This window comes from Tyto alba, unplaced genomic scaffold (assembly GCF_018691265.1).
Source record: "Tyto alba isolate M040663 unplaced genomic scaffold, T.alba_DEE_v4.0 Super-Scaffold_10, whole genome shotgun sequence".
In the NCBI taxonomy this organism is placed as follows: Eukaryota; Metazoa; Chordata; class Aves; order Strigiformes; family Tytonidae; genus Tyto; species Tyto alba.
Genome location: NW_024881262.1, coordinates 28,913,824 through 28,934,226, shown reverse-complemented (window position 1 = coordinate 28,934,226; position 20,403 = coordinate 28,913,824). Strand labels below are relative to the sequence as shown.

General features: G+C 40.7%; 1 protein-coding gene across 1 annotated transcript in view; it reads right to left on the bottom strand.

Annotated features, from left to right (window-relative positions):
• RYK (receptor like tyrosine kinase) overlaps nt 1–20,403 on the bottom strand; it is a 59,844-nt gene that overhangs the window by 21,195 nt on the left and 18,246 nt on the right. The window contains exons 4-9 of the mRNA XM_032992625.2: nt 19,734–19,868; nt 17,535–17,591; nt 15,981–16,125; nt 12,033–12,133; nt 9,985–10,119; nt 6,773–6,859 (exon numbers count right to left, since the gene is read on the bottom strand). Of these exons, the coding sequence (XP_032848516.2) occupies nt 6,773–6,859; nt 9,985–10,119; nt 12,033–12,133; nt 15,981–16,125; nt 17,535–17,591; nt 19,734–19,868 (660 nt within the window). The remainder of the gene's footprint in view (nt 1–6,772; nt 6,860–9,984; nt 10,120–12,032; nt 12,134–15,980; nt 16,126–17,534; nt 17,592–19,733; nt 19,869–20,403) is intronic.

Here is a 20,403-nt window from a genome sequence, read left to right as displayed (position 1 = left end):
CCTGAGACGTCCCAGATGAATTCATGGTAAAGTCCTTCTCCAAGGCTTCCATTACAGTATCGGCTGTGTGGGTGCACTTTAAGCACCCCATCTTAGATTAGCTATAAATAAAAGTTTTAAAAAGTATAATGTTGGAGGTAGCCGAGAGTGCTTGAAGAGTCCTTCAGTCACCTATGATGATGTGAACAACACCCAAAGCTTTGATAAAGTTAATAAAAGTATGAAGTTTGAAGAGTTAATCTTCCCTTACACTATGACTGTTCTCAGCGCTTTTCATGGGTGGTTTGTTTTCAAACACTCCTTCCTTGAACATAGGAAAAATTTTAAGTGGTTAGAAAATTAAATGGAACTAGTCAGGTTATCTCGAACAGCATGATCGGTTGTTTTCAACAAAAAATGTACCTTGGCCAGAACGTACTAAATGAGTCAAGGCTCTGCACAACTCAAACTCACTGCGTATGTTCCTGGAATAATACAATTCTATTTGTTTTGCAAAGAATTTTCTCCTTCACAGGAAAAGCACCATTAAACAATGCGTTCTTTAAACCAAAGGTGAAAGTCATGTGTTTTCTTCCTCTTCTGATGCAAGATGAACTACAAGATTCACGCCATATAAAGGCAGAAGAGATCTGTCAGTCACTGGCAAGAGATGCAATGCCGGCTTTGAGAAACATGCCAACTGACACTTCCCAAAGTTGAGAGTGATTGGAAACCTCCTGTTGGAAAGTGAAGCATTACAACCTCATAAAACAATTCTACTGTAGAGCAAGAAACACAATGAAGAAAGCAAATGCTTTCTAAGTCTCTCATCTTTCTAACAAAGAACTTATTCAGGTTGTGTTGATCCACAGATTCCAGTATCCCAAATATAGTACAGATAACCTTCTTCTTCCTGGTAATGAGACACACATCCTTCGTCTTCACGAATGCCCATTTAAATAAAGAACAAAGGTGAATGATCCATAGAAAAGTCTAAATGTGAAAGCAGCTAAAACTTTTATGACAATGACTAGCAAATTAATACACCGCGCAATTGTAAACTGCAAACTGCAAAGAACAACCGGTTGTCCAACGCTAAGGATCTAGAGAAAGTATGAACAAGTAAGTGACACCTTTTGCCCAGGGCATGTGATCTTTGTGAGCTGTTGGAGCTTCCAGAAAGCTGTCTAATTTTGCCAACTAATACACATTTTTTCTTTTAAGCATTCATCTTTGGCACAGCGTGCTGTATGTAATGGAAGACTCGGGCATCCAGACATACTCTAAAGCGTTAGATGATACAGCATTAAAAAAAAAAAAAACACATTATAAATTAATGTATTTCATGAACATGCAGGTAGAAGCTTTGTCACTACCCAGGGCATGTTACAACTTTTCTCTGGAGTGAACTACAGTAAGGTGAAATAAAATCTTTTTCTAGGGGATCTGGAGTGAACTTCTGGCACTCAGGGATGAATTCTGCCTTCAGACTGTATCTTTATGAAAGATGCGGCATTGAGATTTCAAGAGAAATGTCTCCAACTTTTCTGTCAGATCCATTTACAAACTATGGAGCAAATTATCACTGAATCAGTTGAAAAGTACTTCAGTGACTCAATAAACAGTTCAGATGAAAGACCCCAAACAAATTCTGTGGTGTAGGAAAAACTAGTCAAATAACGCTAAACAAGCAAACTCCAGTCTATTTGCCTCCTGCACTGATGTTGCTTTATTAGGATCAAACTTGCCCTTTGAGGGTCTGACCTAACAGGTCAAGCCCAGCTTGAGAAAATGGGGAATACAATACATTCCTGGAAACTAGTCTCACACACTCCCTGAATGGCCTCTTTCATGTACAGAGTTTCTCAGGACAAAGGTAGGCAGGCCCAGGCTTTCTCAGTTTTTTATGTATTACCAGTTCCTTTAACAGCAGATCGCTTCAGAAGGGAAAACAAGTACCAAGTTCAGAAAAACCTTCTTGATTTCAGCTAGCACTCTTCTGGTTCACATTAATGCTGAACACCTTACCAGAGGGCTAGAATAACATCAGGGAAGGAAACTGGGAAGGGCTACTGCAGTTACTGCCATAACCAGTCAACTGCTGTTGCTTTTTGATCCTTTGGGGATAAAGGATCAACTCCAGGGAGAGATAAGAAGATGGGAAAGAGGCAAACTGACAAGGCTTCAAACACGCTCTTCTCAGAGAGGGAAATACAGACCCAACTATTGTCTGATGAGCACGTCAGCCACCACATTCATCTTCTCTGGGATATGAAATGAGAAAACTGACAGCACATTCTCTACTGTCTACATTATTAGAAATAACCCATCTTGAAAGGTTATGGATTTTGTAATACACTAACAACTGAAGGAGGAACACAAGAAAGAAGAGATCCATTATGATAGGCACTTGCTGTTATATCCATGGCATGACCTTTCTTCACAGGTTTTCCTAAGGAGCAGTATTCAGAAACCATTGCTCAAATGACACAATAACCCTTCTTTGACACTCTCCCTAGTGTAAAAGGTCTTCTAAAAGCCAGCATACCCGAGCTGCTCATGGCACAAGGAAGCCTTCCAGTCCCATGTATAATATTTGTTGGGCATGTCCAGTGGATAGACACTTACTCCGCTAGCTTTACCACGCTGCACAATGAAAACTTGCTGTGATCCATAGGGTTTGCAATAGCAACACCCAACAAAAAGCCACACGTATGCCAGCACGCTGATGTTATTCTGCAGGGATGAAGGCTCATATCCAGTGACGCAGCAGATAACTGCACCAACTAGTTCCCAGGTTGAGGAAAGGGATTCTCTACCTCTACTCTGCTCTCATGAGACCCCACCTGGAGTATTGCGTCCAGCTCTGGGTTCCCCAGCACAAGAAAAACACAGACCTGTTAAAGCAGGTCCAGAGAAGGGCCATGAAAATGATCCAAGAGCTGGAACACCTCTGATATGGAGAAAGGCCGAGAGAGTTGAGGTTGTTCAGCCTGTAGAAGAAAATGCTCCAGGAAGACCTTACTGCGGCCTTTCAGTACTTAAAGGGGGCTTTTAAGAAAGACTTTTTATCATGGCCTGTAGTAGCAGGACAAGGGGCAACAGTTTTAAACTGAAAGAGGGTAGATTTTGATTAGATATAAGGAATTTTTCTTTTTTTTTTTCCCCCTCAAGTGAGTGTGGTAAGGCATGGGAACAGGGTGCCCAGAGAAGTTCCCGATGCTCCCTCCCTGGGAGCGTTCAAGGCCAAGTTGGACGGGGCTTTGAGCAACCTGGTCTAATGGAAGATGCCCTTGCCCATGGCAGGGGGGTGGACTAGATGGTGTTTAAAGGTCCCTTCCAACATGGCTATATTACTCTAATATGAAATTCTAGGTTGGGCATGAGTATACTGATCATATTTGCCACATCCAGATGTTCTCCTTCCAAATGGTTTCTTCTATTGACAATTCCAGATTTAAAGCCATAGCAACTACCCTAATATCAAAACAGCCGATACAGTGTCTTAGGTTTCTCAAGCTCTGATCCTGGAGAGAAGAAAGGTGTTTTTTCCTCTCAAGGTCATTCTTCCTCACAGCACCTGCTGAAAGAATTTCTGTTCATATTTTTCAGATGATCTGAAACACCCCACGCCCCTCTCCATTATTTTCTGTTATTCAGGGTGCCATTCAACTTGACTTTATCAATATCAGAGTACACCACTGGGTAAAACAAGACAGTCCTGGAGCAGCTCTTACTTTTTTTTTTTGGGGGGGGGGGGGACGGACAACTTAGCTACACAGACAAAGTCTTTTTTCCTTCTTTCTTTTCCATGGCCTTCAGGCTCCTTTCTTGCCTTCAGCAACATAGATACTTAAGTCAGTTTAATAGCTCTCCTACCCATCTTGCTTTTGTGGTCCTGCCCTACTCCTGTGTTTGTGCCAAAACAGCAGTGTGTGTGTGGTCACAGAACAAACGAGATCAAGGAAAAAATCTGGTTAAGAGAGAATTTTTGCAGGTTTTTTTTCCAAGCAGATCAAATTCCCAACTTATTACATGACCCAGCTGCGCACACAGCTATCACAGCCAGGGTATGAAGATGAAGCTGCTTAATATTAGCACTGCAAATGAACTGCTCTAAGGAGATGTGGGGATGTTTACAGTTTTTTTCCCTAGCAATGTTCTGCTGCCCAAGCCAGTATTGTTTTACAGACAAGTATTAGCAAAATCTATTATAAGCTTTGTCCATATAGATCCCTTTTAAAGCTGAGAAATTCTCTGCAGAGAACAATTACGTGAATACCATTATTCCCTTAAGACCATGCTCCAGTTTACTGCAGCCAGCAAGTCTTTCACTGCAAAGCAAAATCAGGATGCGTGCTGTGTCAAAGATACAAGCCACTGCAAGGGAGAAATGAGGCTTTAAGAGTGGACTGGAAGCCTCATTTTGGTAAAGCAATTAGATAAGTGGTGATGGGAGTAAGCTAAATTAAGATCTGTTTTCACAAATGTTGTCATTTTATCCAATGCTATAAAAAGTAAGCATGCTTGAGTAGTGCTGCACAGCTGTCAAACTATCCTAGCTCACAACAACTCTGGGGCTTACAAGAGCCATAGCATTTGTTGACCCTGAATCAGGGCAGAGAACCACCAAACAATACAGTGAAGGGGATCACAGATTAAGGTAACACTGATGAATGATGCCCCCAAGTTAGACTGCCTCATCACACACAGAGGAGCACCAGGCTTGTGTGATATGGGATACGTCTTTTGGAAGCTACATCAGATAAAAGCAAAATTACTCTGTTTGGTGGGGAGGGGCAACAGAAGAGGACAGAATTCAGGAAAAGTTCCTAAAATACTGGAAAGAAGCATACCATTAAAAAAAAAAAAAAAAAAAAAGAGGACACTCCTTTGCTTCTTGCTAGGACTTGCTACAATAAAATACTTGAATACTTGCCTTTATGCAAGAGGTCCATCCATTACTTTTGCTAAGGCTGTGACTGGCAGACACAGTTCTAGCTGCCACCATCATGCTAAATGGTAGTTACCAACATCTTCCAAAGGGGCAGCATATCTACTTTTCAGAAGCCCTACCTGGTCTCAACAGGGAGAAAAAGCCCTGCAGAATCAAAGGGTACCTCAGAGGCACTCCTGAAGAAATCATGGAAATATCTGGTGACTGCAAGAGTCATTGTCACTCAATCTAGGAACGTCCACGAGGATATACAAGAGAAAGAGCACGAAAAGCAACAGCAGCAAATGCTCACTGTTCAGCCCTCCATGAATCCCATTAGCAGAAACACCAACAGTTGTTCCAGAACACAGATCAAGCTCTGCAGGGCTGACTCGATGCCAAGACAGATTTACTCACAGGTTACCCTCCTGCTGCCCACAAAGCACTATTTCACTGTTGGTACCCACCCCACCTTACAGTTCAGCCATGCCAGGCTGGTTAGGAGGTAAGCATTTCTCAGGCAGGAAAAGGGGGCTAATTTCACACAGCCTATGTTATTACTCACAGCTGGGACCTGGCTCACACTACTGACATGTATGACCTCTAAGTTCAACATATTTTGTTAGAGCAGCAGGTATGGTATCAGGCACTGAACTGTCTTCACTGACAAAGCACATCATCCTGCTAGCCCTACATCAAAAACAACGTGCAGCTAAAGAATGCAACAACATCCATCCTAAACTGCCACTTCAGACTATTTCAAGAAGTAGAGACCTCTTTTCTAGCTACCTTTATTCCAAATCAGGTTGACTTTAAGAAATTCCTCCCCTTGAAATGAGAGTGAATCTTCTTCTAAGTGGCTTTCAACATATACTTTTTTTATCACCACAAGCATCTGTGTGAGAAACATACCAAGAATAATAGACAGTTGCTTTCTTTAAGCAATATATTTTTCTTTAAAGTGGTAAAGAATAAATGGGTAGCAGGATTCAACAACAGCAAAATTTAGCTCCACCAGTCCCTATCTTCTGCTTTAGAAATTATTAGCCAGGCAAAATAATTTAAGACAAGTCGAAATTCTTATAGAAGCCTTACTATTTTTTTTTAACAAAAGAATTAAAGAAGTTGTAAAATGAAAAACGAAAGGCAATAATACCCCCAATTGAAATTACAAAAATAACTGGTGAAACAACTACTGTACAGGAAATTCATCAAAACTGTTGTGAGCTTCTACAGAACTATTATTATGATGAGTAGAGAGGAAGGGATATATGTGGGATATATGTAATACAGTTTTCATCGAGACTTAACTTGTTTCTTAAGTCTACCTATAACTTTTTAAATCACTCAGCATATTTCTTGAACAAAGATGCTGTATTTGTACAAATTAAGTTCTAAATGATAATTCTCATGATTCAGTAACAAAGTTTAAGAACGGCAGAAACTATGCCCTATCTTTTGTACAGCCACACATGTTTATAAAAGATTTTTCAGAGGCATTGCAGGTGCCTTTTTCAGCAATTTGCAGGGGAAAAGGCTGTGGATGGAAAGAACAATGACATGCTAAGGGAAAAAAATATAATTCTTACTTAGAAGAATAATAAGTGAAAGTATTCAAGACACAATAACTGAAGGCACTGGTGGAAAACACACGCATTTTTCTTCCATATAAGATTCCTGTGTTCTCTGGCTGAAGGCAGCGTCCAAATTGCTTTTGCTTTTTAAGCAGTATCCATTTGCATATTTTGGGGAGGAGGGGGTTGTTTTTAAAGACAGATTTGATACACTCAGCGTGTGCCACATACACCACTATCCAAGCAACTGGACGCAAAACCACTCCTTTATGTAAACACATACCTTTAACAGTCTTGACAAAAACTTGTTTCTCTTTACTGGGGTCTTTTTCTTCTATTAGGATCCCATGGAAAATGCGCCCAAAAGTGCCTATGAAGAGAACATACAATGAGTAAGTATTATGCGGTTAAAATACACTGGTAAATTTAACATAATTTAATACCTATTAAGAAAACACTACCTTAAAATGCATCAGCCACAGCAGAAAGTTAGGAACATCAGCAGTTAAAACATAAATCCCACATGCCCTATTAAGTCAGCAATACATAACCCAACCACCTCTCCAGACAAGGTGGATTCAGAACTATATGCACTAAATGCTGAAAGTTTAAGACAACTAAAACTTAGGGAGAGAAGCATGACATTGAACTAATGATAGCAAAGGAATCCACTTAATTTAAGTATCGATACTGATGACAGGCTTATTTGTGGCCGTTCAGTCTTTGTCAACTTTCTGCACTAAAAACTCTAGCTCCATCTTTTTCTTATCCAGTCAGTCTGGAATTGTCCAGTCAAAACATTTCTCAAAGATTAAATTATTTTGGAAATGTTCACAGGGAAATACTGGTTTCAGCCAACCAGTACACATGAAAAGTTTGGAAAAAAAAAATAGAAAAAACAACCCAAACCGTATCACATTACTCAAATGTTTCACCTCAGCTGGAAGGTGTTGGGTTTGTTTGGGATTTTTTTCAGTCTCTCCAACATTTTTCCATTCACAAAATTTTTAACAATGCTATTGCAGGAAGAGAAGCTACATTGACAGCTGGAATAAGAACAATTGCAGCCTGGTAACACACACAGAATTAACTTTTTATACAACTCAGGTTGGCAACACTTTCCTGTAACACTGTTACTGTGGCACCAATGTGTACATCATCTTCATGCAGCCTATTCGTATGTTACACCCCTTTCCCACTAATTTGTCCTGTCTGATTAGGTTGGAAGATCTTTGATAGGACTGCCTTAGCCTGGTTGTAAATCTCCTGGCATGAAGGAGATTATTTGGTTTCTAAATACTTAACAGGGGCAGTGCAACGTTTCTGTCACCTACCCTGGGACTGCAAGTAAACCCTGCAAGACAGGGGTCATCTCACTAACAAGCAGTTTAACTAAGGAGACTGCAAGACAACCATAAATATACAGCATGAATTATTTAACAGTAAACTAAACCCCTCTTATCTTGGTTCTTGAAGACATCAAGAAAGTGCCTTAGATACCTATTTCCAATATACAGATATATGTAAAAGTCAAAGGGAAGACAGTGTCTTGTACTGAAACGTGCTATGGTATCAAGCTATCTACCTGTAAATGCTGAAATTAAAGAGAATGGGGAAGCATCTAAAAAAAGTTATGACTAGAAAGTCATTTTCATGCAATCCAACATCTAGGCACAATAGGACCATACCACAGCACGCCTGTATGGTCTGCAATTCGGGGTTTTGTTGTTTTAGTTGTGGTTTCCTTTCTAATGGTGCCCTGAAAGACTCATATCTTAGCAGGAATTGTATGTCACTGGTGTGCTATAACATTTAGAGACCGCAGTGTGAACATGCTACTTCTGCCTTGCTCTCCTCTGGCCTTTTACAGATTATGCTGCTTGTATTCCAGACTGGATATCCAAGACATTTCTCTACTTCACCAGAAAATGGTAACTTACTGTTAACATCTGCTCCATTTGCTAAAGCATAGCTATTCCATTAGAAACTTTTTTTTTTTTTTAGGACACCTGCATTTTTGTCTTGTATCTAGTATAGGAGCTTGAAGCAGGTTCAGAGTCAGGTGCTGCGCAAGCCCAGCAACATAAAAGGTCCTCGCAGATCCCTCTGCGCATTCTCAGACCTGGTGCTTTACATTCTCCAACTGGTTACACCACAGCAGAACCACAATCTCCTAAATTATTAAAATGTTAAAGTAGGTTAAGTAATGGAAGCTACTTGAAATTGGTAAGGAATCTCCAGCCAAGATCTGTAAAATACACTGAAGTTCCATTGGCAGCACTTGGGAGTTCTTGAAAATTTTACGCTGACATTTCTGCTATTTGCTTCTTCCCTTCTGAAGTTCTTTTGCTCTTGAATGACAGAGGTTCACCTCTGCTATGATCCTGAACTAAAATTGACGATTGTTCATGAGGATCTGTCTTCTAGTCCCCCGACTAACTTCTGAAGGTTTTGACATCTCGGACAACAGTTGGAGGCCAAGAAACAAGATCCCAGTATTAACTGGGTCCCCACTGCATTCAACAGCCATTTAAGCCGCACCTCGTGGGACGGGGCGGCTCTGTCACTCCCTGCTAAGCATCCGAAGCGTAGCTGGAGCACTGAGTCACTTCTAGTCATCAGATGACTCCTCACCTCACAGCTATGGGCAACAGACAGTACAAAGGAACACAAAGCATGTCCCACATGCAACGGAAGCTTTCTCCAGAACTGACACTGGAGTGGAGCACAAAACTACCTCCTCCGAGATGGAGAGGCACACATTAAATGGGGAGTGTTAGCATCCTCCCATTGTTTTTCAGACTGTAATGCAAAGCATTTAACAATTCTACCTCCAGAGGATGAGTATCTCGGCTCTTTCAGATTTGCAAAGTTTGATTTCTCACGAGGCTTGAAGTTGCAGCAGTTAAAATTAGTGACAAAAAACCCCTAAATATTTAAGCCTATTTCCCAAATTCAGTATCACCAATGTTGTGCATGAACACTTCCAAAGTAAGCATTAAACAAGACAAAAGAGTCAGGTAATCTCTAAACTTTTCGTATCAGAGCTGTAAATGCTGCATCTGCTGATTAGATTTCCAAATTGGAAGCTATCAAATTGAGACAATGAGGTTTCTGTGGGCTTTGGGGTTTTTACTTTGATTTTTCTTTTTTTTTTTTTTAGGAGAATCTCTCTGCAATAACTTACAAAAGTGAGTTACTTTGCCACCTGCAGCCCTGATTATCTCATTCCTGAGCCATCTAACCCTTTCCTTTATTTAAAGGATCAGATTAAGACAGACAAGCTAAATGATCTCCTGGATTCTAGAAACTGCTTTCCCCACCCCCCCACACCCCAAATGCAAACAGGGCTCATTCTTCTCCACCAAAGTTACGAAGATCAGAAACGTCACCCATGATTAATTTCAAAAAAATCCACCTATAAAAAAAAAAACAAAAAAACCATATATATATACACCATGTTGTAGCCAACAAGTGTCCAAGCCCTGTAAATACCTTCTTGGAGCACATCTTTTAGAGTTATCCTCTCCCTGGAGATGGCTATGTCCTTCACTTTAGCTTTTGCTTCCATTAGAGTGACACTTTTAAGATCATTCTTCTCTATCCGTAATGTAGGATAACCTGAGGAGCCAGCAGAGCCAAACAAACAAATATAAATACCCTTATAATGAGAACACAAGCACATTGCTTCACCTCAGCACCACCTACAGGTATAAAGACATGCAAGTAGCATGTACTTAAAAACATTCATTTTAATCTTAAAAGGATTATAGTATTAAACAACAAAAAACACAATAGAACCATGTGAATATAATAAGGGGGAGGGGGGAATCATACAGTAATTCTATACAATAATGTCATGCAATCAAGTTTTATTATTAATTAACACCTAGTAAACAAAACTTCTTACGTACTGAAGCTGATTAACACCACACTGCACTTCCCTGACAACAAGGAAATAACGACCACAATCAGCGACTGTCAGAAGCCTTGTTGGAGTGAGGAAGATGCCTTTCCCCAGCAGGACGTAACCAAAACTACCAGTGCCCTCTTCTGGCTCTTCTAGACATCTAGTCACTAGTAATCTAGACACTAGTAATAGTCAGAAAGGCCTGAATATTTTTGTACAAATTACATACAAATTTATTATTTGTATATGAATTATTAGAAAAATATTTCCAATTACTTTGATTTTTTTTTTTTTTTAATTTAAACGTTACTGAAAACAAAGTTAATACGACTGTGGAAGGTCTAAGAATGTTCTTCCTTTTTATTTTGTGCATCCAGCCTTTTTTCTTCTTATATATATTTTCACCATTTCCTGTGCTACCAGGGGTGTCCCAAAACAGGTAAGAAACAGTCTGAAACAACAAAGACTGAACAAAGCAAACGGGTGCCATTTAGGCAATGTGGCTACCATGATCCTCAAGGTGAGGAGGGTTCAATCATCACTATGAGCTTGGTCCTCTCCCCCTTTTGCCAGAGGCTCAGTAATGAGTTTCCAGGGGTCGTATTCCAACTAACCAAAGAGTGTCACTTAGAGGGCCAACCTAAAAACCTGAGGTTGATAGGACCATCAACAGCACAACATGGTCACGGATAAGAGACGGACAATAAAAAGACTTGGGGGGGGACTTAGGGTGTCAAGAGGAAAAAGCCCAAGAATCAGTTGCATGCCAAGGTCTCTTCCAAACTCTATGGAAAGGAACTTTTTAAACATTATTTATTTTTGGTTTTGTTTTTAAATTAATGCTTTTAATTTTTTAATTTTAAAGGGAGCTCTTTGCAAGGGATAGATGAACTCAGATGACAAAAAAATTTTTTTTTAATTTTTTTTTTAGGGAGATATAGTACAATCTAGAAGAACTTTTGGGTCTTACCGGTTGCTTAAAAAAAAAGATCAAGTCATTATTATTAATGCCACCCTTCCTTTTAATTCACTGCTCTTTTTAACTATTTCATGTTTTTTCGAGCAAAGCTGTTAACAAAAAGAGACACAGTGAACATACCACCCTCGTAAAGCTTTCTCCCCATTCATTTCCATTGCAGGATGCAGCAACAAGGTGAAAAGAACAACATAACCATGAGGAATACATGCTGGAGACACTGCTAGCCTTGGCCTCTACTCAGTAACTGATCCAAGGGCTAGGTGGATACTTCCACGTGCTGTTATCTCATCGAGCTCTATACCACCCTCCGCTTGAACTGCTTAAGGCAGCTTCTCTCCAGTGTTAAGACAACAGATGCTTCAGTGATACCAGTGAAGCCTTTCTGGCTGGCTGATCTGCATGCAGGGACAATATCCCATCGGAGAGAATATAGTTACCATGCTCATATGATGACTCCTGGGCCCCAGTATTTAGGGAGGCCTATGGCATGGCTGGATAAAACCACACACCACATGAACTCAAGAGGCAAACTGACAGAGCCAGGACATTCTTCTTCTACTTGATCTACTAAATCAGTGTGAGCCCTATCACCAAACACTCCAGCTGTGTCCAAGAGGGTCTGTTGCAAGGGTCTGTAATTAGATTAACACTTACTGGTTACTGGCGTTGCATTGTTCGGCGTGTCAGCTCGCAAGTACTGTGTCGTCTGCGTAGAAGGTTGGGATAAACCTTGTGAGCTGCTGCTGTCACTAATGCTGTTTTAAAACAAAAATGGACATGAAGGTGACTGCTTGCCACCATAATAAGTTCAAAATTAACTTAGAAGTTCAAACCAGAAGATTTTCCAAGCTAGACTTTGAAATAATGGCATTTTTAAGGTCTCTCTCCCATTAAAATCTATTTCAGGTAACCCAAAAAATCTCAGCACTTCTGTCCCTTAAGCGTGAACAACTTCCTCCTATTTGTTTTGCAGAATTTGCTCTGTTTTCCATTACTTTTTCCCCACTTTCAAAAAATCAAGGTGACAAAACATTTGTTGCAAGAACCACCCTGTCATATCAGAAACAACAAAAGTGTTATATTCCAGAAAAGACCTGTATGCATTTGTTTCATGGTACCAACGTCCCACTGGGAATCAACAAAGACTATGAAAGTTTGAAAGCAGCAGCCTAAGCCAAATAGAGAGGCACCCGTAACACCATGCAAAGCTGAACTAGTTTTTTCAGCCAGAGTGATCTCCTCTTGCTTGCTCTGGGCATGCCAGCTGCTAGCTCTATCTGCTGCCCTTTGGTTCCTGTGCTGGAGCAAATATCAAAAAGATATTCCCTAGTTCACTGTTGCAAACAGTTGTTTGCCCTATACCACTGTACCTGCCTCAGCTCTCCTTTACAGACCAAACTGCCCTAGCCTACTTTGTCATCCCTCTCTCCAAGGATACTTGTTGCTCCTTCCAGAGCCACCCACAATGTGCTTTTGGGACATTTTCTTCGGGTAGAAGGACCATAGCTGAACGCAGTATTCAAGAGACAGGCAAACCATAGCTTAAAGCGTAGCAGGCTATTTTCTGTTCTATTCTCGTAGGCAAAATCCTACAAAAAGTTGTTGTAGTTATAACGGCCTAAGGACAGGTGAGCAAGTTTGCAGGCAAAGGCAGTACCTGTTACTAGCTCAGATGGCAGGGCCAGAAGAAGCTTTTTTGATCTCCCTTCCAAACAAACATCCCCCTCTGCTTTTTTTGAAACTCAAAAGCTTCTCCACTTCTGCCGACTGTTTTAGGAGAACACAGGAGATTGGTTTTGTGTATAACCCTGCGTCTTGCTAAATAATCAACATTCCGTTTACTTCTGGAGCTGATATTGAGCACTCACCAAGCAGTGCTAGTCATCCATGTAGGATTTTTAGACACGCTTGATGATGCTCTCAAGGACCACTGCTAGCTTTGAAGCAACACTTCCTTTAAAAAAAACAGAAAGCCAAGTCAACTATTCATCATTATACCACTATCACATATGCACCTGCTGAATTTTTTATTTAGGACAAAATCTATTAATTCTCACAATATAAATATCAGGCTTAGTGATTTATAGCTGTCCTCGGTCTCTCTCTGGAAACCGTTTTTAAAAGTTACTCCCACATTCACTGTCTTCCAGGTATAGGGTTCCAGCACAGTTTTTAGCAGTTGGTGGTCTAGCTACTCCACTTTAACTTCCCTTAGAGTTTCTGAATGAATATTCTCTGGTCCCGGCAACTCATTTACTGCTTAACTGTTTGCACTACTGCATCTATAAGCCGCTTCAATATGTCCCACTCTCCAGCAAGCTCCCTGGGAAGAAGTGTCCTGCCATGGTCACTGCATTAAACACTGACACAGATCTTGCATTTTGTTTTCCCGCCATGGCTGGAAACTCCTTTTGTAACTTGATCACCTACTAGCTCTATAGATTTATTTGGCTGGCTTCCTGCTGCAGGCAAATTTGATGAAGGGATTATTCTTTTTATGCCTGTTGCAAGTTTGAAAACCTACCGTTTTGGTTGGCTTCATCCTGTTTTTTAGGTTTAGCTTGCTCATGTTTATGAGCTTTTTTAGTTTTCTCGCTTGCATACTATGTCAGCTTTTTGAATGATGCCTTCTTGCTTTTAATAACCTCCACTATCATGCTGTTAAGCCATGCCAACTTTCTCTGGCATTTTTTCAAGTGCCTTTGATAGGAGGTAAGCAAGCATTTACTCTGAACTTGCAATACAATGTTCTTAAACAGTCCATCTGCAGCCTGTAAACTCAGCTGCCTGGTTTTAGCTTCTATTTAACAACCTCCTTAATTTTTATTTAGATTTGGTTTTTGAAATTAAAAGCAGCAGCAGTGGGTTTTTCAGCCTCTGTTGCTCCTGGGAGGTTATTAACCCTAATGAGATTATCTTCAATTCAGAACCCCTTCAGAATAATGTTTTGAGCTTGTTATTCAAAACCAAATCAAAAGTTGTTTCCTCTCTCACCAGTTTCTTGACTAGTTGCTACATTAAGCAGCCACTGATCATATGTAAGGCTAGTGCCTAACAACATTGCAGCTAAATTATAACACTGAACCAGTTTCTCAACCAAGCACTGAAACATCACCTCGCAGTCTCTGCTGGTTCCTGTGCACAGTCCCCATTCTGAAAACAAAACTCCACAGATCCTGATTTTCAGGCACATTTTGCCTCTGTTACATCTTTGCTATACCACTAGTTGACCACAGCACTTACTCAGGAGCCCATGCAAGGTTTTGTCAAGCCAGGCACCTTTGGGCTCAAAAAACAAGTCACCACATGGCTCTCTGAAGAAGCAAATCCCACTATCTGCACAAACTTCAAAAAAATTATCAGACAGCCATATACTAATTTAGAGCAAATTATTCAGTATCTGCAAACCACATAGTATTAACATTAGATGAATTTTTAGCTTGTATCACCACAGAAATCATGTACAATGGAGCAGTGGATGAAAGGACATTTGATCACACTGCTAGGCTGAGTCAGTCTCTCAAAACCTTGTAGATGACACCATTTCACAGTCTACAAATATGATGCTTTTCCTTTCCGAATTAAAGCAAGCTGCACATCTTTTAACACCTTCTATTGGTTAAAAACCCTCAGCAGACAACTAGGCACAAATGATTTGAGGAAACCTGGCAAGTAATTTTGTTAGATAACCGGGCCTTGAGAAACCATTACTACTTACTACACCAACACCCCCCAAAAAACAAGTGGTCTGGGGACACCAGAGGTGTAAATGGCAGAAAGAAATAGAGACAGAAACAGATGAATGGATAGAGAGGAAGACGAAGAGACAGAGCTACTCAGTGGCTGCCAGCAAGAACAGAAACAGTCCAGCAGGGGTGACCACGCTCAGGCATGTTTTTTTCTAAAGTATTCCATTTCAAAACTGCCTGCTTCCAAACAGTTGCATCTGATGTAGCTTGTTCACAACACACACTCAGTAGAGCCTCAGTCCACCTGCTCTTTCAGCCTCCCTTCCGCCTCAGTGTTTAATCCTCACTCAGCTGACCACACAGCCCTTGGGTTCATGTTACAAGACCTTTTCGCACGCATGCGCCAATTTGTTTTTTCTAGATTGAAAATACATTTAGGAGAGCACTACATGTGCAGCTTTATAACCAACCAGTTGTAACCCCCAAATCTTTACCCTCAGGCCAAAGTGAATACTGGAAAATCAATCAAAATAGAGAAAACTGAAATTCCATCTCCTGTAGAAGTCAGTAAAAAACAAGTATTTTCAGTGTGCCCAGGTACCTATCAAATTTTCCTTCAATCCTAACAATCCCCGTAGATCTGATTCTGTCCAAATTTCCCCACTGTGTGCCCTCTGCACAACTATTTTGGCAAAAACCCAGCAGCCACAACTCTCCCACCTATGAACAGCAGAGCACCCGTGACTGCTGCCTTTCTGCACTTACCCCAGCTCTACACAGGTAGTAATTGCTACACCTTGACATCAAGAGCAGAAGTTGCAAGTTACTACAGAGTACTTATTTTGAGACCAGAACTCCCACAAATCTGAGTAAATGTGTCCCAGAAATGCACTTGAAAAGCCTGAATACATACCTGTCATCCAACTCTATCCTTTTCATGCTGTGGAGATGCAAGACAGCTAATATTATTGCCACCAGGAATATAACAGCACAGCACACGCCTACACTGATATAAAACACGCGGGTAGAAGTGGTGGGGGCTGCGTTTACAGGATCAACTGAAATAGAAAGGTGAAGAGTTACTGATCCTCCCTCAAAAAAAAAAAAAAAATAGACCAAACCAAAACAAACCAACCCCACAACAAACATCATTTTGTTTGCTCCCAGCAGGCTGACGTGTCAGGAAGGCAGTCTGCTGTCCCTGGACTCATCCCTGCTGCTTTGCCACCCAGGTCCAGCAGAAGCAGGGAGCAGGAGCCAGCCTGCAAAGGCAGACCATGGTAACCCCCAGAAGAGTGGGCACCACAGTTGCTGCTGCAGCAAAGCACGGCAGGGCCCAGAAAGCTATTCAATGCCTCTACTTATTTACTGGGATGAAAGGAGAGTTCCTACTGCAGGATAAGAGCTAACCAGGAACCTCCAAAAACGGGCCTGTTGGTCCTTCTGTTTCTACCCTGCACAACCCCTCCACGGCTCCCATGCTGCACACAAAGAGCATGGACAAACCCAGCCTCCAGCTCAGCTGAGCCCCAACGCAGCAAGTGGCAGAGACTTGCTAGTTGGGGCTGGAAGAGCAGGAGTCACCTGCACACCAGGACACGCACCAATACGGTAAATAAAATGAGACTAATACCTAGGTGCAGTATGATAGTGGTGCTTACTCGCTGACCAAATGTGCCAGAACACACAACTTCAGCTTCTCCTCCTAATTTCAGGGGTACGATTGATTACAGCCCCCCTGACCTGAATCTCAATGCAGCAGTGTTAACAGGGCAGTTAATCCGCTTTCTCAAAAGAATCTCAACTGCAGTGAGCTTTACAGCAAAATTCTGCAGCACAGGGCTGTCTGCTGCGCTGGCCTTCAGCTGGTGCTAAGCAGCAACACAGGCAGAGGGATTGGAGGCAGGAAGAGGCAGTAGCCCTAGCCATCCCCAATTTTACATCACACATCGTGGAGAACAATTGCCCTGGAAGAGACAGCAGGGGGTAATGAGAAAACTGAGCAATGCGCTCCACTGCTTTCCAAAAGCATTCTGGCAAACACGTTTACATTTTGGGTACTACAAAGGCTGAGCAGTCAGTCAATGGTATTTCCAGCCAGAAGAGGAGTAAGAGAAACTACCTTATTCTGTTCATTCAATACTGAGAAGTTAAAATATCAAACCAGCCAGGTCCTAAAGTCAAGAAAATAGACCAGAATCAAGTATGGAAACCAGAGATCCTAAGACATGATTTTAAAAAAAAGTTGTTAGGAGACTTGGAATAGGTACTTTGCCTCTTCACCAGTGTATATTCCCAATTAAAGTTATTAATTACAAAAAAAAAAAAAAAAAACCACACTAAAATACTGGGTATAGTAGACTACGGAGGGAGTGTTTTCATGGAGAAAGCTGTGGCAACAAGAAGAACATCACAAGTTTTTCGTTTTTTTAAACCCAAAGCAAGCCGTACACTCAGAATTACTTACAGATAGCCTTGCTGCTATTTTTATCAGATGTTGGAGATTTTACTTCTGGTTCAAGCTCTAAACAGATGAGAGAAAACCATTAGGCTTGGTATACATTTATTATTGTAGCCCTTCACAGGAAGTCAATTACCTCATTTATGGAAAAACAAATCTGCTTTTCTGAATAGGTGAGCTGACTTAAGGACTACAGTTATCTTTAGATTTCCATTTTAAATACTTAACCACTGCATAATAAAAATCACACTTAAAACACGTGGGTCAGATATATTTCACCACTGACACACGTCTATTGAAGCTGTGCTTGAACCCACTGAATCTACCTACCTCAAAAAGCCCTCCAGTTTCTCCACCAAAGTCCAAAGCAGCAGACAGTAGAAGGAGGAGGTGCAGGGTGTGTCAGTGTATTCTAAGACACTAAACAAAGACCTCACAGAATCAGTTACTAGAGGACAGAAAATATTTTCTTGAACATTCAACCAATACTACCCTGACCTTCTGGAAGAAATTCTGGCTCCAGTCTAATGCTACTCATCCTAGGAAGAAGTTAGAGATGTAGCCATGGGCACTGTTCCTTCTTAGCTGATGCTACAGTCATGAGTGTTTTAAAAATGATGGAAAAGATAATGCCTATTTAAATGCTCATAAAAATGGAACAAAAGGCACAAGAACAATACTCAGTTCCGTGTATGAAAGTAGTCCTTCAGAAAGGGAATAAATCTTCATTAAGCTTATTATGAGTCTAGGCACTAAGAGGAACAGTGTCAACCAAGGGAATGCAGGCTGTGGAGATAACTTCAGATGAACCTCACTGGGGACTTAGGTGCAGCTGAAGCAATAAAATGGATTTTTGTGTCTGCAAAGGCACAGTCCCACTTGCACATCCCCCTTCCTGCTCCCAGCTGTGAAGAGCTGCTTCCTCCCCAGCACAGCTCTTCCTGACTTCTTGGTAAGCCAGTTCAGCCAGATAAACTTGTGAAAAAGCAATCTGGGGGAGGGAAAAATCTGAGAGGTTTGTTTCTTTTTTCACTTTCTTTTTTTAGGAGAAACTATTACGAATGCCTTGAGCAAAACCACTAGCAAGTTCCTACATATTTTTAACTTATGCACTAAATTAAATCAGAAATCCCTGGATGCTCTATACCGATCAACATATAAAAAAAAAAAGGCATTGACATTTTTATGAACCCACAGAAACATGACCTTTTCAAGAATTACTTCTGCATAATTTAGGAAGTGTCTCTATCTCACCCACCCAGATAACTCTGTAGTGCCTACGGAAACCTCCTCTGCGCATTCAGCAGCTCAATGATCTATAAATGCATAAGCAGTGCTGACTTCCCCCATTTACAACGTTAGAAAAACATGAAATAAAGGTAAAAATGTCAACATTATCAGCCAGACCTCCATTTTCACTAGAAAGACATACACTTCGAATTAAGAATTATCTTCCCGTGACATCAATGCAAGGAACACGAGTATCACATTATGTACTAAAAAGCCACGCTGGCTCTTTCACCCATTCCTTTCAGAAGTTCTGAACAGAGCCAGGAGGAGCCTGTAAATAGAGAGGTGGCCATCCTCAAACGCTGCCCAAGAACAGGACACCACAGACATTTTTAAGGAGGGTACAGGTTCTTGGGATTCTCCAAAATAATTTTCTTCTGATGCCTGTGAAAATACTTCCAGGAAGCAGCAACGGGAGATAGTAACAATCTAAGAATAAATTGTGCTTGCAGATTCCCAAGGCAAAACACAGAAGATCTGGGATTTCTGAAGTCCACATTATCTACAAGAGCATTTTGCACTCCAAGTCTGAAAGACTAACACCTGCTTACATTCACTAAATAGCCAGTCTTAAGTAGATTTTGTTGGTAATTCTTGGAACAATTTGAATATTCAGAGTGCTGCAATTTTGAGGAAAACTAGTTTCCTCCCTCCAAGCACAGAGAAAATGCTTTTTGTTATTTACATAAAACTGTCAGTTAACGCAGCAGAACATTAGAGGAATTTGTTCACCCATCAGCTTACCAAAAGTCCTCATTCATCTCTGAAAGGCAAAAATTTTACCTGGTTTCTTCCTACCCTCTCTAACATTTGCTCTCAGGAACTATTACTCCCGTCCTGGATCATATACCCTCCCGTTCCTTTTTCCCTATCATACTTCAAAAGTTTTTTAGTATTTGAAACTTAATGTCTTACTTTTGTAGCACATTTTCCTTCGTTTGAAATTTAAAACTGTTATGTTTTTTGATGAATTTATTGTCAAGTTGAGCTGCATTAGTATTGTGACCTCAGAGTCGAGTCTGCCAGTGCAGGAGAGTTCAACACGAAACACTGTAATCAGACAACAAATACAGTTACATTACAATTAAGTTCAAGCACTTTTCAGATGTTGTGGCAAAACAACATTTAAATTACACACACAATCTTAAAAGACCCTTATCAAGTACATTTTTAAAGAACTTGCTATTAAGAAATGTTATTTTAGGCTTCATGCTCTGTGATTTAAAGCATTAAAGAGCACAGATTTTAAATTATGCGAGTTATATTAAAAATTTACAGATTACTGAAACTGTGTTTGCGGATAAATGACCACTAGCCATCCATTAGCTTTGGAGTTAAAAGTGCTGTCACAAGAGAAACCTCCATTATTTTAGAATTTAGTTTTCCTCATTGCTTTTTCAAACGCGACAAAGGTTAGCTTTTTTCACAACTGTTAAGTTTAACTATTTTTGTCTCTGCAAATCTGACTGAAATCGAAGCTTAAACTAGTATGACATTATTTACTTTCTAGCTTATATACCAGTACTATTTATGCCAACAGAGCAGACACAGCAATTCTAATTCCCCACTGCCTGCTTTCACAAAA